The 27,099-nt window shown below is 42.0% G+C and overlaps 1 protein-coding gene and 1 pseudogene across 6 annotated transcripts in view; one reads left to right on the top strand and one right to left on the bottom strand.

The window, feature by feature from the left end:
- Positions 1 to 27,099, bottom strand: part of SLC44A1 (solute carrier family 44 member 1) — a 150,594-nt gene that overhangs the window by 10,165 nt on the left and 113,330 nt on the right. The window contains exons 16-17 of one of the 6 annotated variants that reach the window (XR_011473383.1): positions 24,884 to 26,489; positions 24,121 to 24,548 (exon numbers count right to left, since the gene is read on the bottom strand). The exons of 1 other annotated variant lie outside the window; for it this stretch is intronic. Coding sequence is in view for 3 of the 5 variants with exons in the window: in XM_070430991.1 (XP_070287092.1) it covers positions 24,742 to 24,774 (33 nt within the window). In the remaining 2 variants the exon portion in view is untranslated. Of the gene's footprint in view, positions 1 to 24,120; positions 26,490 to 27,099 lie in introns of those variants that run through there. 4 more of the 6 variants (XR_011473382.1, XM_070430991.1, XM_070430993.1 and 1 more) reach the window with 4 other exon arrangements.
- On the top strand, positions 2,037 to 2,752 carry LOC139020452 (serine/arginine-rich splicing factor 1 pseudogene; annotated as a pseudogene).

Below are 27,099 nucleotides of genomic sequence, written 5' to 3' on the forward strand. Positions count from 1 at the left end.
AGTAAAACTCTTGAAAATATTCCATTCTTCTTTATACATTGGCTTTTAGACTCGATGCCGTCTATTGTCTAAGTTAATATATCTATAAGATGACTCCCTTTATATTTTGGAAAATGATAGGACTTGGGATGATAGGTGGAAAGGGAGGGAGGGAACTATTTAAAGGACACTACATCTCTAGCTTGAGCAACTGGTTCAACAGTGGTGCGATTTATGACATGGGGAAGGCCAGGGGAAGCATGGGTGTTGATGTACCATAATTTATTGACCTTATTCCCTATTGTTGGACATTCATGTTGACTGCAATATTTTACAATTAGAACAATACTCTGATTTACAGCAGAATTTTTCACACATCCTTAATTTCTAAATACAGAATTGCTGGTTTAACGGATGTGCACATTCTTTAGATTTTTTAATCACATTGCCAAATAACTTTCCAAAGAGCTAGCTGTTTCCTCACAATTGGGGTAGATTTTGCAACCGAATTTCTAGGTCTCCCTCCCTCTTTTCCTTTTCTTTCCTCCCTCCTACTTTTCCTTTGTCCATTCAGTAACAAAACTTTTGTCAAGGATCTGCTATGTCCTATGTCCTATGTCCTACACTGGGCAGGAGATAACGCTAGCTATGTTTCTTGCTGAGGGCTGGGAAATGACTGGGGAGAAGGAGGACCTCTGGAAGACTCTGGAATTCGAATTGGAGGACTTGGATACACTACCCACACACTTTTACTTTGTATCAGGCCAAATACATTAATATCCCTTTTTCATTTAGGTTGGTGATGCCACTCTGAGAATTGGGAAGAAAAAAACATTGACCTTTGTGCAGACCACAGATAGGACTCTGAGACCAGGCTTTGCCCCCAAGGAACTATAACTTTGAGGGTGTGATTTTACAGCGAGATTTTATGCCAATTTTACCCTCTTAGACAATGGCTGCATTACCTCTCCAGGTCACGAGGCAGGATTGCCCAGGCCTAGGGTCTGTCTCAGGGCAGCTGAGAGAGAAGGTGGAGCAGGGGACCCCAGGGCAGGGGCGGGAGTTCCCAGCATGAGGCCCCTTTGTGTACACTAGGGCCAGCCCCCAACCTGTTGATCTGAGGGTAGATGTCACACTACTTAGCTTGAGCACCTACGTTTCTAGATTTGACTCTGATTTTGAGTGAAGCCAGGCACTGGTGGGCTTCCTTATTGTTGTAACTCAGATAGGAGAGTCCAACCCAACGGCTATCACTTAATGAAGATGTCAGCGTGCCCAACACCATTGACTGCTAATTCCTGAAGACTTATTAGTAGGCCCTACACGAGGCTGGAAAACTGTGGGGAGCCGATATAGGGTTAAGCCTCGGACTGACCTGTTGGCAAAGTCACAAACAGGTCTTCTGAGTCTTAAACAACCCAATCCAAGAGGTGGCCGCTGATTTACAGTGCTACCATTTAAAAAATAAAAAAGGGGGAATTTGCCGGAAGCCGGTCCATCCTTGCTGCTTGACCCAGTCGCTGCAGGGAAGAAACATCTGCACAGCATATGTTTCAGCATCTGCACTGCATCTGCACCTGGCATATATGGCATACTGTTCTTAATATGTTTGCTCCCCTTCTTAGCGCTATGTGTTTTAACCAAGGTCACCTCTCCAGGAAAGGTTGTTTCCCCAGGTGGGGATTTTCCCCTGGAGTTAGGGATTAACAGGACTAAGGAAGGGAATCAGTAAAACCCCTTAACTAAGTGCCAGGCGGGTAGTTAATCACTTTAACTACGAACAGTCACGCTTAAGCTACCTAATCTTTACTTAGGATAATCTCCGTCAGTTACTTCCTTGTAGTTTACCAGAACAATAGAGTAGTGAGCTTGGACTGGAGATAACAAACGCCCTAACCTTTGGAATAGAATGGATAGGATTAAAATCAACTGGTATAAATACAGAGTGCACTTTCTATTTCCATTTTGGATGAGCCAAGGTGTTGCTGCAGGTTCGCTCTCGGAAGCGCTAGGCTTGGTGGGAAGGCCTGTTCTCCAGTCCGCTTTTCATCGTCGCCATGTCCGGAGGTGGTGTGATTCGTGGCCCGGCAGGGAACAATGATCGTCGCATCTACATGGGTAACTTACCTCCAGACGTTCGAACCAAGGACAGTGAGGACGTGTTCTACAAATACGGCGCTATCCGCGACATCGATCTCAAGAATCACCGCGAGGACCACCCTTCGCCTTCGTTGAGTTTGAGGACCCGCAAGACGCGGAAGATGCGGTGTATGGTCGCCATGGCTACGATTAGGATGGATACCGCCTGCGGGTAGAGTTTCCTCGAAGGGGCCGTGGCTGGGGTGGAGGGGGCGGAGCACCCCGAGGCCGCTATGGCCCCCCATCCAGGCGACCTGAGAACAGAGTGGTTGTCTCTGGACTGCCTCCAAGTGGAAGCTGGCAGGATTTGAAGGATCACATGCGTGAAGCAGGTGATGTCTGTTTTGCTGATGTTTCCCGAGATGGCACTGGTGTCGTGGAGTTTGTACGGAAAGAAGATATGACCTATGCAGTTCGAAAACTGGATAACACTAAGTTTAGATCTCATGAGGGAGAAATTGCCTACATCCGGGTGAAAGCTGATGGGCCCAGAAGTCCAGGTTATGGAAGATCTCGATCTTGAAGCCGTAGTCGTAGCAGAAGCAACAGCAGGAGTCGCAGTTACTTCCCAAGGAGAAGCAGAGGATCACCACGCTATTCTCCCCGTCATAGCAGATCTCGGTCTCGTACATAAGATAATTGGTGACGGCCCTAGCCGGCTTGGCTCAGTGGATGGAGCGTCAGCCTGCGGACTGAAAGGTCCCAGGCTCGATTCCGGTCAAGGGCATGTACCTTGGTTGCCAGCACATCCCCAGTAGGGAGTGTGCAGGAGGCAGCGGATCCATGTTTCTCTCTCATCCATGTTTCTAACTCTCTATTCCTCTCCCTTCCTCTCTGTAAGAAGTCAATAAAATATATTTTTAAAAAATGGTATAAATACGGATGTAACAGGAGAATAAAGGAAGAACCTCGCTATGCTGATCAACTGAATGCTGCCTCTGTGTCATTCCTTCTTTGCTGACTCTGTCCACACCTTTGGGAACCCCTGGACCTGCTGGGGCTGGACCCCAACAGAAAACAGTGACAGTGTGCCTGTGTGCCGAGGAAAAAAAGAGATTCCTGGAGTATTGTGAACCTAATGCAAGACTTAGTTTCGGGTATTGTTGCTCTCGTCTCTGAACATGGGCTATTACGTGAAGCACTGGACTCCAGAGCTTTGTTAATGACTGTGGGTCAAACGCTTCCCTAAGTAACTTGCTAGAGGCCCTCTGCCCTCTAATAGTTTCCTGAGTTCTCCGAGTCACTGTGTTCTCCTCTTTAAAAGGGAGCAACAATCCTGTCTCATGATTCTTATAAAGAGTGAAAGAGAGAAATCACATAAAGCCCACAGTTCAGTGGCCTTCACTCTTACGTAAGCGTCCAGTAAACGGAGCAATGTATACCATCCTCACACCCCTGGTTCACAAACTATTAGTGCATTTTCTTTCCCAGACCACCTCTCGGAAAGCCAGAGAAACCATCGCCAGTATTGTTTGGGGATGAAAAATAAGTTCAAGTCAAATTATTTCTAAAAGGCTTAAACATCTGCTTTTTAAAAAGATATGATATGGTCAAACCTTTGGAACTTGAGATATTTGTCAGTTTATTCAACATTGGCTGGCCCCTTTTTATTTGCCAAAATCAGGCATGTGTCTGTGTCTTTCTGAATGGGCTCTTGCAGTTTTTTGCTCAGCAGGATCAACACACCAGCTGATGGATCTAGGCCACCCTCGCCAAACAAGCACTACCCCGACTATGACCAGCACAGCCTTCCGGCACTCTGCAGGCGGCCTTACTTTGGAAGAAAAGAAAGAGACGTATGAAAAGGGGTATGTTTTTCCCAGGGAAAGGAAAGAGTGTTTTTAACACCACCTCACCATGCACATGTCTCCAACAAAAATTAAAAATGTGATCATTTAAATTTTTGATTCTCAATAGGAGGCCAACATTTCGTAAGCAATAAAAGTCACAGATGACCAGGACTTTTATTTAATCAAGTGCTTTAACGTCCTCCCTCTTCCTAGGAATCTAACAAGAAGTAAAACGGGGCATTTAGTCTCTCCCCTTTCTTCTCGCCAGAACGTCAGGGTGCTCTAGGCAACGGGTGCATTCCACCCCAATCAGGGAATCCTGGATGGGAAGGGCTCTGGAGATGGCGGCGTTTGTCCTGAATAATGGCAGACGAAAGAGACCTGTGGTGAAAAGACTGAAGGGCTGTGGGCCGGCACAGGCACCCGCCGGTCCAGGAGACAGAGCAGAGAGCTCTGTGGACTCGGAGCGGACTCTGCTCTCTAACCCTCAGAGCAGACAGCGCGGAAACACACTGCCTCCTCAGAGCACTTCTGAACTGGCTAGAAGGGAAGAGTGACTGAATTCATTTCCACTAATTAGCAGTTGGCTGTTCCTGCAAGTTAGGAGATCCAGAGCAAACAAGAAGTTTCCTGGAATAGAGGATGTTCAAACCTTCTAAATCCCAGAATAGGACATGGTCCCAAGGCGTTTCCTCCCGACTTGTGTATTTCCTGAAAAATACCCCCTTTGTACAATGACAATGAAGGTACCACTTCTTTCCTGCCCTTTGAGCTTATTAAACAGTAAGAAATGATTTTGAACATCCTTTAAAAGTAAAAGTACAAGGAAAGCAGGGTAATGGTTCAGCATCATTCTTATCTCCCCATATCAGCCGCCAGCTTTGTCTTGCAGCCACCCCGTTAGACAGGCACTTATGTTAGTGTTACTCGGAAGTACTGAAGCTGTGCAAACCAGCGTGCTTCCTGTCACACGTCTCTGTGCCAACACTATGGTTTTTCAGCTTTTTCTTTGGTGGCTTTTCAATCTTTTGTTACCTGGCTCTGTTTTTATTTTTATTTATTTTTTAAAAATATTTTTATTGATTTCAGAGAGGAAGGGAGAGGGAGAGAGAGATAGAAACATCAATGATGAGAGAGAATCACCGATCAGCTGCTTCCTGCACACCCCCAACTGGGGATCGAGCCCGCAATCCAGGCATGTGCCCTTGACTGGAATCGAACCCAGGACTTTTCAATCCGCAGGCCCACACTCTATCAACTGAGCCACACCAGCTAGGGTTGGCTCTGTTTTTATTGTCATGCTCACTGCCAAAAGTTGTTCAGTCGCAGTTTGCCAACATCCCAGCATTTCCAGGGTACTAAGAGGGGATGAGTGGGGACTGTCCCATCATACATATTCTGTGTTCCCTTTAAGTCAAAGATTAACTCTGAACCAAGCTTTTGAGAGTAATGCCCTTTAGACTGTTGACTGATGAGCAAGATACTATGGTCTTTTACTTTAATATCTGCCAACTAGAGGCCCGATGCACAAAAATTCGAGCAAGAGCAGGCCTTCCTTCCTCCTGCTGCCAGCACTGGTTTCCCTCCAGCATCCGGGACCCGGGCTTCCGACGGAAGGACGTCTGGTCTAATTAGCATATTACCCTTTTATTATTGATAAGAAATTCAGCATTCGGCACCAGTGGCTAAGAGACATTGCCTGATTTGGGGCCAAGCCAGTCAGGCACAAGTTGCTTACCTGTGCTGATGGGGCAGCCCTGCCCACAGCTCAGGGGCATCTGGCTTTGGGATCCAGGGATGTGGGCCATGTCCAGTGGTGAGCAAATATTAACAGAACTGGATTCGTCTCAGAACAGCAAGTGGGGAAGGAAGGTGGGTGGCTTGTTAATGACCATCATACGCCATACTTGATAGAGCTCAAAATCTTTACAGAGCGATTGGGACAGAAAAATCTGTAAGCTAAGAAAAGATAGCTTACGGAATTAGCCTGCTTACGAGGTAAACCCCACAGAACAGCCCAGAACAGCATGCACTAATGACCACTTAACGCTGCTGCAGTCTGAAGGCTGCGTGCTTCCTGGGATTTTGATGACTCACTCTCCTATCAATGGAAGGAGAATAGAAGAAGGGAAAGGACCTACCATTTATGAAGGACTTGTCTGTATCGGGCACTGGTGTCAGGCATTTTAACATATTTTTTTCACTTAGTCCTCAAGAGATGGTATTATTAGCTCCTTTTGCCAGGCAAAGAAAGAGGAAAAGTTAAGTGACTGCCAACATAATGGGAGAGGGTGGGAGACAAGATTCAAATACAAGCCCATCAAAAGGAACCAATTGCTCCAAATCCCATGCTTTTCCTCCTAGACCATGCCAAGCGTGTAAGGACATGCAGAATGTGGCTGAAGACCAAGCAGAAGGGAATGGAGATGATACTGTTGTAATTAACTAGTTATTAATAACAGGAAGGGAGCGAAGGGAAGGCCAGACATTACATGCATATTCTCTGCAAAACACTGTGGGGGGGAACCCAGTAGGGAAAACAGATGCACACCCAGTAAAGTTGGGGTGACATAGGGAAGCTATTTGCCTGTCAATCACACCTGGGATGTTTGGCTCTCTCTTGGTTCTCTTGCATTTGTCCGTATGGCCCACGGTCATGTGGATCCAACATGCAATAGACTAATGGATTGCAGCTAGCATGATGCTGAACTGGACACAGCTACAACATGGAAAGGAAACTCTGGACATGGCTCTGATTTTAGCTCTACTGAAACCCCAGCTACACTTCTTCTATGACTGGACTAAGGGAAATGGGACTTTGGAAACCCAGAGGTGTAATTCCACAAAAATAAAGCTTTCTACTATATCTCATCCTCCTGTGGGAACCTCCAGAAATGCTTATTCCAGCGGCACCCCCAGAACCCCACTCCCACTATCAACGGGGGAAGACAAGGCATGCTCCCTTCAAATAACAGACAGATTCTCCCCTTTCAGAGGTCATCTAAAAGTTGGTAATGTTGCAAACTGAGTGTGAAATAGGACCATGCATTCTAAGAAACATGTAAGATAACTGAAGGACAATATTCTTCAAGTATGTATTGATTCTACCTGCAGCAAGTGAAAAGAGAATACAGATATCAAAGCAGGTGCCCCCCAGATTCCTGGGGCGTTAGGTATAGAAATCATCACTGTTAGAATTCACACTAAAATGCAACACCCTCAATACCATAGGCTCCATAAGAAAAAAACACCTTTGTAGGTTGAGGGGTTATTTGCTCATTGTTATTCTCCACCAGTAGGTGTCGTCAGAGATAAGCAAGTTTGCTAGGGCTGCCCTCTCAAGGATGGTCACCCCAAATCCTGCTCCGGCTGGATTTCGGCTGCCTCCAAAGGTCCCGTCCCTCTGCGGAAGCTTCAGCTAGAACAGCCAGCATGCACGCTGTAGTCCTCTAAGTTTACTATACAGGAGAATCACCTTTTGGGGGGTCAGGGGAGTTCAAATGCAGATTCCTGAGATATTCTGAGTCAGTAGGTCTGGATGGGCCCTGAGTAATTTTATTATAAGCACCACCTTCTTATCCTCCCATCGTGATGTACTCTGAGAAACACTGATTTGCATCCACGCGGACTGTACAATATCATCTGGGAGACAGTCAGGCTGCAAAGGGACTCATTTGTTCCTTCATTCACCAAACACCTATTGAGCCCTTACAGCTTGCCAGTCCGTTGGGTATCTTCGCAAAGTTGTGCAGCCCATCCTCCTGTCTGTCTCAGGTGTGAGAGCACCATCAAGGGATCAACATAGAGGTAAGCACTCAACCTATCCTTCCTTACGTTCACTCCGTCAGAGAACCTGGCTTCCACCGTGAGAGGCAAAGAGCCCCACTTCCCCCTAAAGAACACTCACACGTTTACAGAAATTCTGCCAATAAACTGATCCCCAATGGTTAGCTTATAGGATGTAAACATTCCCCTCAGATAGCTGGAAAGCAATTGTGTTCCCGAGAATCAGTTTCAAAAACACAGACAAAAAATAATAAATCATGGCTTTAAAACATAGACAAAATAACAAATCCATTAGTATTTAAGTATTAAGTTTCCCTGCCATGTTAACTTTATAAATTTAAGATAAATAAAAATCCTAGTCATAGAAAACAGGGGATAAATTACATTACTACAAACAAAACATAAACTGAAATTCCATCAGAAACTCAATATTGCCATGATATGGCTGAGGGCTTTCTTAGAAACTGCAATGAAAATAGCGTATTCCACTCCAGACTACCGCTGATCAGTGACACAAACTTAGTTCACCTATTTTTTTTAAATGTCTGACCATTAGAAAAGTTTTTGTTTGAGAATGAAGTTTAAAGGTCATTGACTCTAACCTTTGACTCCACACACAATGCTGCTTTACAACATCCCAGCTGCGAAGTGCCCCACAGCCCTCTGCGTGCATTCCTGGGGGTCAGGGGATTCCTCCTTCCCCCGGAGCTCGGTGCATCTAGGGACTGGTCCAATTATTTTATTTAAAAAATATATATATTTTTTATTGATTTCAGAGAGGAAGGAAGAGGGAGATAGAAACATCAATGATGAAAGAGAATCATTGATCGGCTGCCTCCTACATGCCCCCTACTGGGAATCGAGCCTGCAACCCCGGGCATGTGCCCTGACCATAATCAAATCCAGGACCCTACAGTCCGCAGGACCATACTCTTATCTACTGAGCCAAACCGGCTAGGGCCTGGTCCAGTTTTTTTGTTTTGTTTTGTTTTTGTTTTTTTTTAAATATATTTTTTATTGATTTTTTACAGAGAGGAAGGGAGAGAGATAGAAAGTTAGAAACATTGATGAGAGAGAAACATCGATCAGCCGCTCCTGCACACCCCCTACTGGGGATGTGCCCACAACCAAGGTACATGCCCTTGACCGGAATCAAACCTGGGACCCTTCAGTCCACAGGCTGATGCTCTATCCACTGAGCCAAACCGGTTAGGGTGAGTTTTTAGGAAGTTCTTCCGAACCTCCTGTCTGCTAAGCAGGAAAAAGCAGTGGCTTCACAAGAAAGTCTTTCCCCTCTGGAACTTAGCCTCATCCCTGGGTTAGGACTGCATCTCAGCTTCATTGACAAGAAACCTGTCACAGTGCCCTACACAGAGAGGGACAAATTCTTCTTATAGAAGAAGAAACCTAGAAGACAGCAAGCTCAAGTGAGAGAAGCTGTGCAGGGAGGGCTTCCAGGAACCAAGCTTCTTCCATCTTTCTGTTCTACTATAGTATGCGTGTGGTTTTTGTTCCTGTTTATAAGATGACTGCTGCCCCTCCGGGCATCACATCTGTATTCCAGATAGGCCGGAGAAGGGGAAAACCAGGAGGATGGGCAGCACCTCTATCTAGAAGAAAAACCTTTTTGGAACTCCCCATGATGTGTCAGCGTACATCTTGCTGACAGAACTATGTCAAAGGGCCACCTCAGCCTTTAAGAAGTATGGGAAGCCCGGCCGAAGTGGCTCAGTGGTTGAGCGTTGACCTATGAACCAGGAGGTCATGGTTTGATTCCTGGTCAGGGCACATACCTGGATTGCGGGCTCATCTCTCTCTCTCCCTTCCTCTCTGAAATCAAGAAAGATATATTTAAAAAGAAGAAGAAGAAGATTATGGGAATGTAGGCATTTTAGCTGGGTACTTGGCTGACACACATCACAGAATGCCCACCCTGGGACGGGCACCACTCTGCCATTTCCTTTATAAGACACCCAGCAGAAGACCCCAGGCCATAAGAAGCTCATTTGGCCACTGAAGGCTGGCTTGATAGACCCAGGGAAGCACTTTACCTTAACTCCAAGCTGTCAGTTTTACTCCATTGCTTCCAAGCTTTCACTGTTACCCAATGAACTATGGACGGCTAGCTTTTTTAGCTCCAAGTCACCTGAAAATGTATCTTTGGTAGTAGTTAGGATTATGTTCAGCTGTAATGAAAAAAAAAAAGGAGTTGCTACATAAGACAGAGGTTTGGTTTCAAGAAGTCTGGAGGGTCTCAGCCCAGAGTTGACAAGGTGCCTAGGACCCAGGTACCTTCCATATTGTTGCTCCATCATGCATGTCTTCAAATCTCAAGGTCACCTTGTTGTCCAGGATGGCTACTGGACCTCTACCCATCACATCTGAATTCCAGCCAGCAAGGAAGAAGAAAGGGACAATGGCTCTTCCCTTTAAAGACACATTCTGGTAGTTACATGTCATTTCCACTCACATCCCACTGCAAGGGGGCTGAGAAATGTAGTCTTTGTTCAGGATGAGTGGATGTCCATTTAAAAATCAGGGGGCTGATCATCAAAGACTGAGAAAAAGGATATTGAGAGACAACTTTAGTCTTGGCCACAATGTTCATTTTTTAAAAATTCGTAGCAATGGTAAAAATATTCAACTGTCCAAGACTAAGGCAAAAGACCAACAATAATGAGTTAATATTTACTGAGCACTTATTATGTGCCAGGCATTCCATTATGTGCTTTATATGTAATAATATAATTAATCATCACAAAAAATACTCTCTGAGGTTGGGCACTATGACTCTATCACACGTGTGGGGAAAGAGGCCTAGAGAGGCTGGAGCCCAAGGCGTACAGCTCGGAGGGATGCAGATGTACTGGGGTGGGAGCTCATGCTCCTAATGAATCACTATAATGCATTGCCTTTGGGCAATGTGTGAGAGACATAAACCTCCGTCTTATTTTGGCAACTGTTATTTTTGGATGTTTTTGTTATTCACATCTGGAGCCTGCCTCTTCGACTGCAGTCCTCCCTTGGGGTGAAATTAATTAGCAAGCCTGAGGCTTAGTCCTTCAATTAGTGACTATTCCACTCATTTTTCTTCTCAAGTCTGCTTAGCTCCTAAGAGCCTTGTCCTTTGTAATGTGGATAAACAGGGTCAGGTCCCAGCACCAGGCTATGCTGAGAAAAATGGGAGGTCCTGCCTGAATGGGGGGACCAAGTGTGGCAGCCCAGCAAACACCATGGCAGTGCAGTGCTTTGGTGTGGGAAAGGTCAAGGGCTTCGGAGCAAGAAAGAATTCAGGGCGGGTTCTGGATCTGCCATTTGCCACTGGACCAATTCAACCTCTTGGTCTCTCACTTTCCTCAGATAAGACCTACTTTGTACACTTGTTGTGACGGGTGAAACACAGCTGCACATGCATGCACAAGACACATCTATACACCATGTCGCTCAGAGTCTGGCTCCTGGTGGGTGCTCCTTGCCTTATTACTCTAACGATGGCCAGTGAACTGCCAACCCACCGTGAGAGCTTCGGGCGCCCGTGAAGGAGAAAGAAATGTGAGAGATTAAAGGTACAAAACACAGGGAGGAAAATCAACTGTTATTCTTTTTAAAAAAATCTTTGCTGACTCCTGGGGATTTATCCAAAGGAACAAATCAACTGAAGCAAAAACAGAGATGCTAGATTTTCAGGGCTATCTCTTAACAGCTAAAACCTAAGAGCCACTACATGCCCACATCAGTGTGCTGGGCACAGCCGTTCAGTGGAACGATGGGTGGCCATTTGAGAGGAGAGGGATTGAGCTTTTCTTTGTAGCAGCACAAAGACATATTTAGGATTTAACATAAGTAAAAAAAAAAGAAAGAAAAAGACATAAGTAGCTGACATATGGTTTGTGTGTGTGTGTGTGTGTGTATGTATATACATATATATAATTTCATTCCAACACAGAACTGAAGGAAAGTTCAGATAAAAACAGATTTGGCACAAGATGTGGGCAAGGGGTGTATTTTTAAAAAATATTTTTATACTGTCTTTCCAATTAAACAACAAAAATAGCATTCCAAAGTGGCAGTAGGTAGAAAGCCAGTTTTCTATATTTTCAGTAATAGCTACACTGAGTCCATCCAGTGCCCAGATCTTGATTTCTAAATACCAATTTCCATGAAAAGGAACCAGGGTTCCTTGAAGACAGAGAAGCCTGAGATGAGCCTGGTGCATCTCGTTTGTGTCAGTGAACAAGAAAGCACTCAAAGAACCATGGAGATGGGTCAAAAGTACACAGGAGCCATCATGAATGGGCTCCTATTGGCCAAATCTGAGACAACGTGGGCATAAAAAATAATGATGATAGCAGAAAAAAAAATAATCCATAGTTCAAGGAATAAGTAAATAAGTGGGAGAGAAGGGAAAAGTCCTCCTTACAATAGAAGACCAATTACTAAATGTAGAAGGAAGGATGGTATTAGAAAATCACTGTTAGGCAAAAACCATGGTAGTGGTTGCTTCAGAGAAGAATCATGAAAAGGTGCTCATGGCGCATAGAAATAAAACTGATTTCCCTGTGTTGATCTTGTAGTCCCACAACAATGCTTAATTCCTTTAAGTCTAATCGTTTGTGTGAATGATTTGTGATTTTTTAATATATAAGGTGATGCCATCTGAGAAGAAAGATAATTTTACTTCTTCCTTTCTAATTTGGGTGCCTTTCATTTCTTTTTCTTACCTGATTGTCCTGGCTAGAACCTTTGGTACAGGGTTGACTAGGAATGACAAGAGTAGGCATTGCTAGTCTTGTTACTGCTCTTAGGGGGAAAGCTTGCCATTGAGTATGATGAAGGCTGTGGGTTTTTTATAAACATCCTCTATCAGGTTGAGAAAGCTCCCCCCACTGCTGTCATAGAAATTGTTTTCCCCTAAAATTCTTCAGTGAGTTCCCATTTTCTTCAGCATAAAAGCAAGTCCCTTAGTATGGCTACAGACCCTCAAGATCTGATCCCTGTTGGCTTCTCCAATTTCATGTCTCTAGGACAGATTCAGACACATGCTGTTCCCGAAGGCTTCTGCATCTTACCACATCTGTGTCCCTGCCCCTCCCACCTGCAGGTGGTCTTCAGGCTGCTCCTGAGTTAACTGACAGAGCAGCTGGCACATAATATTACAATCATCTGCTTACCCCTTTGCCTTCTAAACAGACTGTGGGGTATTGGAAGGCAAAGACTGGGTCTCCCATTTCTGTATCTTTAGTCAACACAGGACTTGGTAAATACCTTTGGAATAAATGAAGATGGCCTTTCTGTTTTATTTATACTTAAAATGTAACTTATAAGCACTAATAGCAGTAGATCTGAATAAGGATGAGGTAACCAATTCAGTTAAAGAATCATATCAGGAAGTTGGAAGAAAGAAAGGAAGAAAGAAAGAAAGAAAGAAAGAAAGAAAGGAAGAAAGAAAGAAAGAAAGGGAGAAAGGAAGGAAGGAAGGAAGGAAAGAAGGAAGGAAGGGAGGAAGGAAGGAAGGAAGGAAGGAAGGAAGGAAGGAAGAAAGAAAGAAAGAGGAAGGGGAAGTTACATGCTTGGACTCCACCAGCTCAGCATCCCCAAACCCCAATTCGAGGGCCATATGAAGATTATTTTTGCTTTCACAGTAACTTGAAGAATGAATATCCTTTCTTCCATCAAATAATAAAGTTGTATAAACATTGGTGTTTTCCTTTCTTTTCGAGTTGCTAGGAAGCTTACAGTATTAATGTGTCATTGTACAGTGTCTAGCATACAGTATTTGTTTCTTCCTGTTTATGTCTTTGCTTTTCTATTTTTATTTTAATAACCTTATTATCTATAAGCCTGTTTGGAAAAACTTGGAACATAAAATGTATAAATATACACACACTAAAAATACATAGCATGTTTATTGTTAGCTTGAAAGCACACAGATGTTAAGGTGACAACCTAGAAAAGCAGATTGAGCCACTGGGAAAAACTTTGTGTTCGGTTACCTAAGCTGTCCGAGCCATTGTTAGACTGGGTCTCTTAAATGAAAAATTAGGTAGATTTGATTCATCAGGGACTGGAAAAATGTTTTGTTGGCACAGAGAAATATTTTCAGACCCTCAAACTCTTCTCCAAAGGACTCCTTATCATTACAGAGAGTTTGCATCAGACCACATTGAGAAGAAAGGGAACTATTTCCAACATTCAGTGCACTCAAGAATCAGAGCGTGGATGGATCTGAGCATCTGGTGCAAGCCCCTATCTTTCAATGAAGTGGCACACGCCATGCTGAGTGCAGGCCTCCATGATGTCTTTCCTCCTCCCCCTATCCAGTCAGTCATCAGGCCTGGTAGATTTCACACTGAATCTTCCTCTTCCCGTCCTCCTCTCTCCCAAGCCTCCCTCTCTCAGGCGTCCTCTCCAATCCCAGCACACGCACCCAGCACCTCTCAGTTTAGGTCTGAATGCACATGCCAGGCTTCTGTATCCTCTCCAGGGTCACCCCTTGCTGCACATCCACATATTCTTGGCTCTGGACATCCCGAACCACTGGTGTTTCCTCATGTTGCGATGATTGCCTATGTCATTCCTCTGGGTGAAACCTTCCTGCCTTTCCAGCCTCCCGTTTCATCATCTAGCTAAATCTGCTCATCCTTCAAGACTTAGCTTCTCCCACTGACCCTAACACCTCCCTATGTGCTCCCAAAGCACTCTGTACTGATCACAACCCTCATGGCTGTCTATCACCTCAATAGGCTGTGAACTACTGAAGATCAGGGAGTGAATATTTGTACCCTGGAGTTCCCAGAATATAAACCTCGCTGACCAGAGGAGTTCTCGGGAAATGCTTGTTGAATGAAAGTGAATATGATTAGCTCAGTGCCATAGAAGGCGTAGTAAACGCATCTGAAATGGGCCTCATGCATCACATTTTCCACGAAATGTGAGATGTGGATCTCACCAACTCCCACCAGTCTATTGTTTCTATTATGTTTTTCTAATCCTTGTAAATTTAGTAAGTCCTCCTCACTCCTGCCCCCGACCTTTCCCTTGTCTAATTAAAAGAAAATGCCTTAATCCATTTGGATTTGACTTAGATTTGTTTTCAATTAGAAGCTAATCATCCTAAACACCATTTATTACATGGATTCTTTTCTTATTCCTTTGAGATGTATCCTTAACTTTTATTGCATCCACATAAATAATGTGATTTCTTTTGGGAACACTCTCTTCTACCTCATTGTCCCATTACCACACAGGTGTAGTTACTGTCACTTTATTATACTCACCTGGCTATTTTCTCCTTAATGTAACTCTATTTTTTCCATATTATAAACCTATATGGGAATATTTTAAACAAACAGAGAAGCAAAAAATTTAAACTATTCATCATCACATAATACAGAGATAACCACAATTCTTATGTTGATGTAAAAGGGTGGCTTTCTCAGCCGACCTGCACTTAACCATCTTGCCAGATGAGCCGACATCCTCCAGCCAGTCCTCTGTGGAAGGTACTGGCCGATGCTCACAGCAGGCGGGCCTACGCTCAGGGACCCGTGTACTGTTCTCAGCATCAGTGGACTGTGCTCGGCCGGAATCAGGTGTGTTTATTCCAACATATAACGCCAGGTGAAGTTGTTAAATTCTAATGGTATACTCATACATCCATGTATGTATATGGATACAAAATGAATATGAAGAGAGCAATTTCTATGAAAACTAAGTTGAATGCTTTGGAAAGACTCTATAGATACTAAAAATATCAGTCTCAAATTATGTATGCATGAGAATTATACACATTGGAAAGAAATGATAAAAATCTGGGAGTCTATACTCAGCTGGCTTCATAAGCATTTCTAAATTCTTAATCTCTTTTAAAGAAATCAATATCTCACGTTATTACATGGGGTGGTTGCATTATTGATGTGGTTAGTGCAGTGGTTCTCAACCTTTCACAGGGGTCGCCTAAGACCATCAGAAAACATATAATTACATATTGTTTTTGTGATTAATCACTATGCTTTAATTATGTTCAATTTGTAACAATGAAAATACATCCTGCATATCAGATATTTACATTACGATGCATAACAGTAGCAAAATTACAGTTATGAAGTAGCAACGAAAATAATTTTATGGTTGGGGGTCACCACAACATGAGGAACTGTATTAAAGGGTCGCAGCATTTGGAAGGTTGAGAACCACTGGGTTAGTGCAAAAACAACAGACTTCAGAGGAGCCAAAGAGCCACAACAAAAGAACTGCACCCACGTCAAAGATTGGCCAATGAATAGTTCCTTGTACTTTTTAAAAATGTTTCACGTATAATGACTTTCTTCCTTCACCAACTTTTTCAATTAACCCATCAACTACCAGTGCCTACAGAATTGGTTAGGAGGACATCTCTTATATTTTTTTGTCATTTAAAAAATGTGTACAGATATTGATTTTACATAAATGAGGCCATGCTATAAAAACTGCTTTATCCCCTTTTTCTTTGACTATATTGTAGGCATTATTCCAAGTCATTACATATTACTTACATCATTTTTAATGCCTCCCCAGGCTCTCCTGTTGAAGTTCTACTCAATGCTTCTTTTTATTAGACGTAAAACTATGTACCTTTCTTGAGTTCCCCTTTGCAGGACTGACAGAAAAGTTAGAGTTCAGTCTCACACTCAGCCTAGGGTGTCTTATACAGTTAATCTCCTTTTCTCAATTTTCACTTGCCTTTTTATTTAATTCAATTTTTATTTTTGTGTCAGAATTGTTTAATTCTGTGATAAACTGTGAGAATCCTTTCCAGCTGATGGAGAGAGTAGACCAAACACAAGCCCCTAACATCCTGTGTAAGGTTATAGGAGGAGTTTGGATGGCTGAAAGCTCTTTTGTTTTGCCTTGAAGGCAAACCTTACTGCCGCCTCTCTAGTCTGACATACCTAGCTGGGGAGCTTATGACTGCCTAGAGAGCTTTAAGACTTCTGCTGAAACTGCTGATAAGCCCATGAAATGGTCTAATAGCTGAGCTTTGCGTTTTCTGGAATCCTAAATTTAAGCTAGGTGCACCTGCAAGTTATTTTTCTCAGAATTTGGACAGTAAATGCACAGTGTCAAATTAAAGGCACGAAGCATTTTTTACTTACACTGTTACTTGCCATAACAAAAAAAAATAATGTGAAGAGGCATGGTCTTGTAGGTTAGTCCCACAGCAAACATGATCAAAGATACAAGGCCAAACAGCCTCATAGGATGTTGGCTTCTTTCTGAACCTTTCAACACCTGTAGGAGGTTTGAGCTATAGAGCAATTTGAAGAAGCTCAAATGTCAATCATAATGACATATAAACCTAGAAGTCACAAACAGTATGCTTTGTAAAAGGAATCCTCTAGATTTTTCTTTATTTTCTAAAATCTGAGGTTGACTATAGTTTCCATAGCCAAAAAGACAGAAACAAATTCTGGGTAGCGTCAGGAGATGTAAGGTTTTTCAACAAGCTCTTTCATCGCTAGTTGGTCTGTATAACTAGAAATTGTGCACCTCTGCATCAGAATGAGCCCCCCAAAAGAATGAGCAGCCTGGACCAGTTAATATTTTTCATGATCTCAAACACTTCTACTTTTGAGGACACCTCACAAATATTCTATAACAACTTCTTTTGGTAAAATAGTATAGATAAACATCCAGGTCTATGATCTGGGTAATATTCATATTTGCTAATAAAAAGCACCCTGGCCCTAGCTGGCTCAACTGGTTGGGCATCTTCCCATGCACCAAAAGGTTGCTGGTTCAATTCGTCAGGACACATGTTCAGGGTTGTGGGCTTGATCCCCAGTAGGAGGCAGCTGATTGATGTTCTGCTCTCACATGAATGTTTCTCTTTCTCCCTTTCCCTTCCTCTCTAAAAAAAAAAGAAAGAAAGAAAGAAAAATCAATAGACATATTTTAAAAAATAAAAATAGCATTCTGTACAAGAAAAAACCCCAAATTATAAAACAACTCAGGAGAGGTTTATTGGTATTGCCAAAAATCTTCCACTTCATAATACCCCTTCCTTAGTCCCCAATATCACTGAAAATAGATTAAACAAACTTAATTTTTCCCCAAACTTTAATGGGGCACAATTACTGCCTAAATTATGGCCTACTGAAGTTTCACTAATTTAGCACATATCCAAGCTTCAATTTATGTGCAGGCCACTGCACCAGGCAGGAGCGTTTTCCATGGTAAACCTTATCTAACAGGCTTTTCTACTGTGCCTGAAGACTGAATTCAGTTGCAACCTTAGCATTCACACGGTGACTCAGACTCCAGCTAGGAAGTCTGGCCCAGCAGTGGATGAACTTTGTACTTCAGAAATTAGTTTTTAGTACATTTATATTTCATACTTCAAGGACCCTACGGCACACAGAGAGATGCTAGAAAGGAATAGCTGGGAAATTCCAGGGTACCCTTGCAGCCTAGTGACCAAATTTGAAACCAAGATGTTATTCAGGATTACTTTCTATTGAAGAGTAGCAGAATATGCTACCCCCAAAATATGACTGTAGGAGAGTGGGACATGCCACCTCAAAAAATGATTATTTTGAGCTGTAGTCATCTGAAAAACAAGAAATTCAGGGCGAGGTTTTCTCTGAACTCTCTTTATCTGCCTAATGACAGGTCCTCCACAAGGAATCCAATCCCTTTCTTGGGAGTTTCATCTACTAGGGAAGATTGACTCTTATCACAGGAGAGGAGACTAGAGGTTGAGACCACACCGGGACAAACTTTCTCACAAACCATTAGACCTCCCATCCATTCTTCTAAGGGCCCATTCATCTTTCCTAAAGATCATTTATTCTCCCCTTTCCCTATAAAGATGGTATTTAAACTTGAATTCTAAGCCACCTCAGGGAATTACTCATTTTTCCCTCGGCATCTCCCATGTATACATGATATACATGTTAATAAATTTCTGTGTTTTTCTCTCATTAATCTGTCTTCGATTACAGAGGTCTCAGCTAAGAACTCAGAAGGGTAGGCGGAAAATTATTTTCCTCCCCTGCACTATTAATCACCACCCTGGGCATGGGAAAGTGTTACAACACAGTAGACAATGACACTCTTTCCTATAAAATTTTATTTATTACATAAAAAACTCTATACATTTGTTAGACTAAAATACAGTTTTCATTATAACTGGCAACTGAGTCAGTACACAGAGAAAACTTAGCATTAGATCAGCACTTTTTTTTTCTAGTTCATATTTCCGCACAAGAAAAACATTTCCAAGCTCCATTTCATATAGGCTCATTGCACTCTGAAGCCAGATGGAACTCCATCCAATTCAGAGCTCTTGGAAGTTGATTTTCCAGCAAGATATGATAACCCCAGAAAGTTAACTGCTCATTGTACATATTTTTAAAGTCCTCTGAGAGCATAAGGCTCTGCCTGTAAAGTCTGCACTGAGTCAATGATGACAAGTTCCAAATACTAGGGCTATGACCGTGTCTGTGGGGCATGTTCAAGCACCTACATGTTAGTTTCCCCACTTGAATACACTGCAATAAGGAAAAACTCTAAATAATGCCAAGGTCACAGATCCTGAACTACAGAATTCATGGAAGGCTTCACTGTGATCTTTCAGTTCGTAATGGACTAAGACAGGATGTGATATAAAATTCATTTTGACACCATGAAATAGAATGCACATGGGGGTTGGGGAGGGGGAGAGACCCAAAAAGGCATCAGACTGAGAAGTATGCAGCACCACAACATACTTCTCATGCTGGATTCACAGCAGTGAGAAATGGAGACACACTGATGTGTGTTTGCTGTTCACATCATCCCATGTGCTGGGCTGGGCCTGACACGGGATGTGAAGGCTCAGAGCCTGAGAGGTCACTATTGCATTGACTGATCGTTAAAGCATGGCTGCCTTATTCTAGGAGCCTTATTCTAAACTCCAGGAGCTCGGAGAGGCTGTGCCAGCAAATACTTGAAGTTGGACCTTTGGTCTTCGGAAGATATGCTTTTGTCTTTGGTTGTTTTTCTCGAGCGCCTATCTTTTTGTTAGGTGCCTTCCACACTTTCCATCCCACCTTGTTGCTTATTGGCTATAAAGTTTTTTACTCCTGTAATCAGATCAGCTAACAACCCACTGAACTTACTTCATTGAATGCAGGACCTACTCAAAGGGCAGTCAGGGGTCAAGAATGTTTTGATAGTATAATTGAAAGTTCTTTTCAAGTATGGAGCTTCCAGTACCCTTTCATAGGAGGGAAGAAGTCAGAAAACCTTAACGAAGGCAATAGAGTTGAAGAAAGGTAACTTTCCTCATGTGATGTCTCTGAAAACCAAAACCAGCAAAAACAAGCAGGACGTTCTGAGCACAGATACTGGGGAAATTGACTTCACAGTCTCTGTCTCAAAGCTGACCTATGACTGTCTCATTCCTGTGGCAGGTAGAATGGTCTGCAGGACGCTGGCGGTAGCTTCACCCCAGACCTGTCCCCATTTCTTCTTCTTTTCAAGGCTTCCTTTTCCTTACATGGAATAGCTCAATACATATTCCTCCAAAAATAACTATCTCAAAGGAATTTCTTAACTGATGGGTGGATCAGATTCATATAAGAAGGTCAGGACCTTGTTTTAAAAATCATACACTTCTATGACAAAAGGACATGTCAGATGTAGGTCCTTACACTGCACTTAGGCCCTTTTCCACCCGATGTGGGAATTTCCACCTGTGGTCCCTGCATTTGCTACTGTGGGCAGTTTATCAAAGCTCCTTGGGGGTTGGTGAGGGGGTCGGGAGCTGACGCTCTCCTTCATCAGGCAGTTAGTTACGGGGTTTCCTCTGCTTTCTTCAGTTTGAAAATGTAGGTAAGGGTTTGATGCCTGACCATAAGTTATGACCCAAATCTTAAAAGAACTTCTAAGTCCTTTAATGATTTCTGCTAGCTTTTTCAGGGGCCCTGCAGACGCAGCACCCTTTCCTAATAGTGAGGTACAGATGCGAAGAAATCCATGTGTTCCCACAGAAAGAAGAGCGGATGACGGGGGAGGGGAGACAGTCCCACTGGCAGTGGTCCAAGGCTGCTCTAGTCACTGAAAAGTCAAAACAAGGAACACCTCCGTGATTTATGGAGAGAAAAACAACTTCTGAATTTCTACCCCTGGCATCTGCTCCTCCAACTTTCCACTAAAACTCTGTCAACTGCTAAACTTCACTGAGTTTGCTCCTGAATCAACTTTAACTGTTCTCAGCCATGCTGACTGGTGTATTTTTACACAGCAATCTACTGATAACAGCATGTTGTTTCATATCTGAGCTACAATGAAAAAAAAATACCAAGTGTTTTGGTAGATGGAAACTTACAAGGATTTCCTATTCATTTCTTTTGGATTTTCTTGTCCACTGCAAATAATGTGGCACCTTGCCAAAAATCCACCCTCCCCACCAGGCATATACACCCTCACATCTCCAAGGAAAGAAATCTTACTGTCTGGAAGATTCAGTGTTGACCATCTTGTTATTCATTCAGTTTCTATTTCCAAAGTTAGTACTAAGTCAAAGACTATAAAAATGATTGCAGATCAGACGTTGGTGGGTCCCATCTTAAAGATATCTTTAGTGGAGGCATAATCACGACCTCATCTCAGAACACATCATCGAACTAACTTTAAAGAAACCTTTGACTTGTGCTCACTAGGCCCCGAGGGGAGGGGAGGTGGGGCTGGCAGTATGAGGGCCCTGAATTCTTAGTAGCATTTTAAATGTTCACAGATGGGCTATGTGCATTTGAGAGAGAGAGAGAGAGAGTCTGTTGCTTTCCTAAGCTTCTTTCTCAAAGGGGCTCATGTCCCCTCAAATGATTAGGAACCTGCTTCTGAATGTCAAATATGAAATTCAGGTTTTAGCATGAAAGTGAAAAATTTCTGAAACATCTGGGAATGACAACATTTTCATGTTCAGCTGGATCTTGATTAGACTATGGGTCACCTGAAAGCTGTACTATTCTGATCTCCCTAGTCTGCAGTGTTTATTTCTCAGGAAATCATTTAAGTTATAAAACTAAGAATCAAAACTGAATAAAGTAGCCTCGTATTTGGGTCCCTAACAAGTTCTTATCTTTTCAACACATTTAGTAATGAATTCCTTTGTAAAATATCAAAGTTAAATCCTGCCCGTGTAATTTACAAAAGTGATCACTGATCATGCAATATTCAAACAGGAGCATCGTTGGTCTGTTTTTACACATAAGAACCAAAGAGATGAGAAAGAGTACTATAGGATTTAGACAGAGAAGAAACATATTCCACAGAAATTCTCAAGTTTAAAAACTTGGCATTCAAATTTTTTATAAGAAAGCTATTTTCAAAGATTTAAATCTTAGATTAAAACTTTCCTCTTAGAGAGTAAGAATTCGGTTCAAATTTACAAAATTCGAATGTGGGAAAGTACGCTACTTTAAATTTATAAGTGTACACAACATGTTTAGCTCTTTGTTTTGTTTTTATGTCTGTTAGCTTTAGATTTTTCTCTTGGCACACTCAAGGTCGCTTTTTCAAAATGTGGGCTCTATGCCAATAAACAGAGATGAGCTAATTCCGAAGGCCGCCACTGTATCTGAACAGGGCCTACTTCACAAAGGGCTAACATGCACCCGTAGTGCACAAAGACACACGAATATGCACTTGACGCCAAAGGCATTCTATTGCTAGGAATACATAATACACAAATCTCTGCTTTATGCATTTGCTTAGGAACCCGCAATTTTCCAATATGTATTCACAGACCACATCTTTACCCTAGGCAAGCTGTTATAGTGCACTCCTGTCAGATGGAATATATGAAAACAATACAGAAATTAACTGTGGCAGGTGCATTGATAAGCCTCCAGACTCAGGATTTCTTTTTTTAAGTTGCAGCACAGAAAGCAGTAGAGAACTCACTGAGAGGTGAAAGCATAAAGATCCTTCTGAAGGTAACTTCTCAAAGGCTCTGTTAAGGCCATTGGAAACTCCCCAAATTCAAAGGTGATGGTTACTGACCAAAAAATAAAATAATGCTCAGATCATCGTAATTGGCAGCTCTGGTACTGGAACTGATCCCAAAATCTACTTTCTAGATGGGTGGTGGGTGGGGTGGAGGGGGCATCTCCTGAAATGGCCTTTATTAGCTAGTATGGCGCATGTCGGAAATGGTTGCAGCCTCAGGGGCAGCGATGTGGCCTCACAGGTATTGGGTGCTTGCAGTTCCCTCAGCCGTTTTGAGGAAGGGGGTGGGAGAAGCATCACTCTGGTTAAAAGCAACTCAGGACCAGGATAAAGGAAGGGGCATCTCCTTGCTATGCCTGGAACTGCCCTAGGAAGACAAAGGAGCCCTTGGCAGACACCAAGGACAGTGGAATTGAAAACTGGCAGATGAATGCCCTTCACTAAAAAAAGAAACTATACGAGTACAGGAGCCTCTCTACACAGGAAAAACATATTTCCAGCATGATTTTCAAACAGACTCAGTGAGTGCCTCCTCTCAACCATATGGAAAAGGTTTGGGGACCAGCACCCTACTAAGCTACTTAAATTACAGTGACTTAGGACTTAATTATGCTATAGGATGAGATAAGAGCTTTAATCCCGAACATTAAACATTGCATTAAATGGTTTCAAGCAACGACCTGCTTTGATCTCTGCTCATCCACGCAAGGATTATATAATCTCAATGCCCTGCATTCCCAATGTTTACCGAAAGCACTGGTAAGCTTCCCATTGAAGATGGATCCCTTACATTTATAGAGAAATGTAACCTTCCCCCTTCCATACCCTTCCATATTACATTACAGCAGAGCTTACTTTTGAGGCAGGAGCCTAGAAACTCTAAATTGTGCACCAGACCCTTAATCTGGTGGCAGAAACCATAACGATGCTCCGGCCACCAGGATCCTCACTCACAGTGAAGATCCACCACAGAAAAAGACAAAAACAAAACAAAAAACCAACACACAACACAGAGTCAAATGGTCTATAAAATGGTTCAGGTAACCCCATTTCGCAGATAATTTTTCATCTATTTTTTCTCACTTGGGCGGAAGATGGAGGCAGTGAGTGGATGGAGCAACAAGGCAGCCAGCCCATAGCTCGCTGAGGGGTGACTTGCAATGGATGAAAGAAGCAGCAGGAACACCCAGACATAACCTCAAAACATTTCCTTATTGCTTTTTTTTTTTTAAAAGCCTCTGCGAGGCTTTATAGAATGAATCAAAGAATGAAGCTCTGATGAAAGTGATACTCTACACATCAAATCTCTCTCTGTGTGTGCCAGTGTAGTACATATGCATATCTGCATATATCTGCCCACAGAGCACACAAACTTACTCAGGGGAAACAGCCTGGATATTAATTTGGAACTCAAATGACATGGTTACACATAGATCATAGTTTCTAAACACAATGTTAGTAAAACAGAATTTATTTGTAAAACAGGACCTGTTATATAAAATGGCACACAATCGAGTTATACAAAAATACAAAATTTCTTTCTGATTACAGTTCTAGTTGCGAGAGAGAATTAGAAAGCATTCCTGGCGGTTTCCAAATAGTTGAGATTTCGAGCATTTGGGACAGGGAGCAGCAAGGGTCCGTGATGTTGGGATGTCCGAGTGAGCAGAACCCAATTTCCAAATTCAAGCCTTCCATCAGGTCACTCTGGAGGGACACCTCCTAAAACAGCTAGCTCCTCGAATGTCTTCTGTTTTGATACCCATCTTCCAGATTTTTGCCAATCATAAATTTAGCTCCCAATGTTCCTTAATGTCCCAAATCTGTGTGGCTATGAAACAGAAGGTATTCTGAATTTTCTTAGATGATTTGCTCTCTCACCTATTTGGATAATTTTTTGTTAGTTACATAATTATATTTATTCCTTTTTGCTGATATAAAATAGTACAATGATACAGTTTGTCAATGTTAGATGTTAACTTCTGGAGAATTACTGTTTCAAAATAGCGACTCTCACATGTTGGTTTCCCAGATCTTGCCAAGACATGAGCTCCTAACTGTGTGTTTTCTTTTTTTAATAAAATTTCTGATTCTTATTGCAAATATTCTGAAAAAATCAGAAATATTACATGAGCTTTGAAAAGAAACCAAGGCATTTTAGCAAATTTTAGCCTAGCTAAAGAATACAGATACTTAAAGAAAAAAATAAAATTTACCTTTTGCAGCAATTTAAAGGTCCAACCCTTTGAAAGGAAGCACATTAGCAAACAGTTGCTTATGAATCCCTACTGACATTAATTGTATGCATTTCCATAATACCGGCCCAATTCACTGTCTAATTCTGGTAGGAGACAATGCTTTCTTTCAAAAGATTCTCCTTCCATGGAATGATAAAATGCTGAGGCTTTTCTTTTTCTGTACAGAGCCTGTATTTAGTGCAATAAGTTTAAAAAATTTGCTCTGAAATATTTACTTTACATTAACAAAAATAGCCTTTTTTAAAAAAATTGTAACAAAAAGGAGTTATCGCATAAACAGATCATGAATCATTCTTAGCAAATTACACTTTTTTTTTCTTAAAGCATTCACCATTACAATAAGCAGAACAATGGAATATTAGCCATTCATATCTGGTAAGCTTCAGGAATAGAAGAATCAAACAAACCAACAAACAAAACCCCATAACCCAGCCCCAAACAAACAAACAAACAAACAAACAAAAATGTTCAACACTTGAGGATCAGAACATTAACCAATTCTTCAGTTAAACATTGTAGAATTCTGGATGCTTCATGAATTGCCAAGGAGAGGAGCACCCTCCATTCCGTTTTCCAAGTTTATAGCATTTGTATAAAATGCCTATTTAGCCCTAAAACCATTGGAATGGCCAATGCTTTGTGTTCAGTATTTCTCTCCCTTCACTATCCCTCCCAGCATTACTTAATCTGCAAATCAATACACAGAAATTTGGAGGCTACATAAACTCATTGGGTGCTCCAGCTTCCTCTCAAATCAGGCACAAAATGTGTGAAAGATGCTATTAAAGTAAAAAAAAGAAAGACAAATCATAAGAAAAAAATTTGCATAAGAAAGATCATCTATCCTTTTCTTTTTCACCTACTCTCCTATAGAAGCATTAGGGTAAACTACAAATACCTGAGGAGTTGGTTACTTTTTAATGTTGGCTGACAAATGCACGAGCGATTATGAAACTTCCCATAGTGGGTCCTCTTGTGTGTTTCTCAAAGTAAAATGACATGGCTTCTTTGATTGGGGAAAACTGGAGTAATTCCTTATTTCTCTGAAAGCATACACCTAGTCTGGTCCCACTAGGACTTACTCATCAGGAAAATAAGATCTTGATTTTATGCATGTGTCAGGGAAATCACCCCTGAATAAAATTTAGACAGAGAATTCGGTACAATAATTTTACCTAATTTAAATAACGAAAGTTAAAATCTCCTCTAAGTTATCAAAAATGTGAATCAGATATGAATCTTAACATTTCCATTAAGACAATTACAATTGAAAACATTAAATGACGGCAGTTGCCTTGTAAAAGCCACCCGTATGAAAGGAGTACATGTTCGACAAAAATAAGCATAAAAAAGGTATTAAATCCCTGTTCCTTTTCTCTGATTTTGGCTGATTATGTGTGTGTGTGTGTGTATACATATACATATACTTACACACATACATATACATACACACACACACACATACACACACACACACACACACAGTTATGTGTATATATTGGTTTGGAATGTCAATGGGTTCCATAACGGTCGGCTAGGTTCAAGCGGAACTTGCTCCCGAGGCCTAGAAAACAAAGTCACACAGAGTATCATCTTAGACAATTACCGTTAGAAGAAGATCATGAATGATGTTACAAATGCATAGATGGTCACAAACAGCAACAAAGCAAAAGGAGCTGAGAATCCTTCTCCCGTGAGCCTATATTCCAGGGGCTGTGATGCGATTGCATGCTGGAAACCACACCGTTGTTCTGGAAAATCTCGGAGCTCTGCAGCCTCTCTGGCCTACGCTGCTAGAGCGCCCGGGTTTTCTCTCTCTTTCCTCTGTAGATGCTTTCCTGCAGATGACCAGATGTCTCTTGCTTAAACCTCTATATCACATTTGGTAAATTTTCCTAAAATCATTTTCAAAGATTTAGAGAGAGACCTCACAAACCTTCCAAGTTTTCTTCACTAGCAGGATCTCTCAAAAAAAAAAAAAAAAGTCCAAGAGGAAAACTGGGAGTACTTATATATCCAGTTCAATGATCCTCTGTCAAAAGGAAAATTTTAAACCTCATTTTTTTTCTGAACATTATTTTATAGGCTAAAAATAAACCCTAAATTAAAATATCCCATAAGGAGGGAGGTAGACTGTGAATTCAAACAGTAGCATTTCTACAAATATAACGAAC

Source organism: Myotis yumanensis, unplaced genomic scaffold (genome assembly GCF_028538775.1).
Source record: "Myotis yumanensis isolate MYYU_CA2020_CCGP unplaced genomic scaffold, mMyoYum1.0.hap1 SCAF_12, whole genome shotgun sequence".
Lineage (NCBI taxonomy): Eukaryota > Metazoa > Chordata > Mammalia > Chiroptera > Vespertilionidae > Myotis > Myotis yumanensis.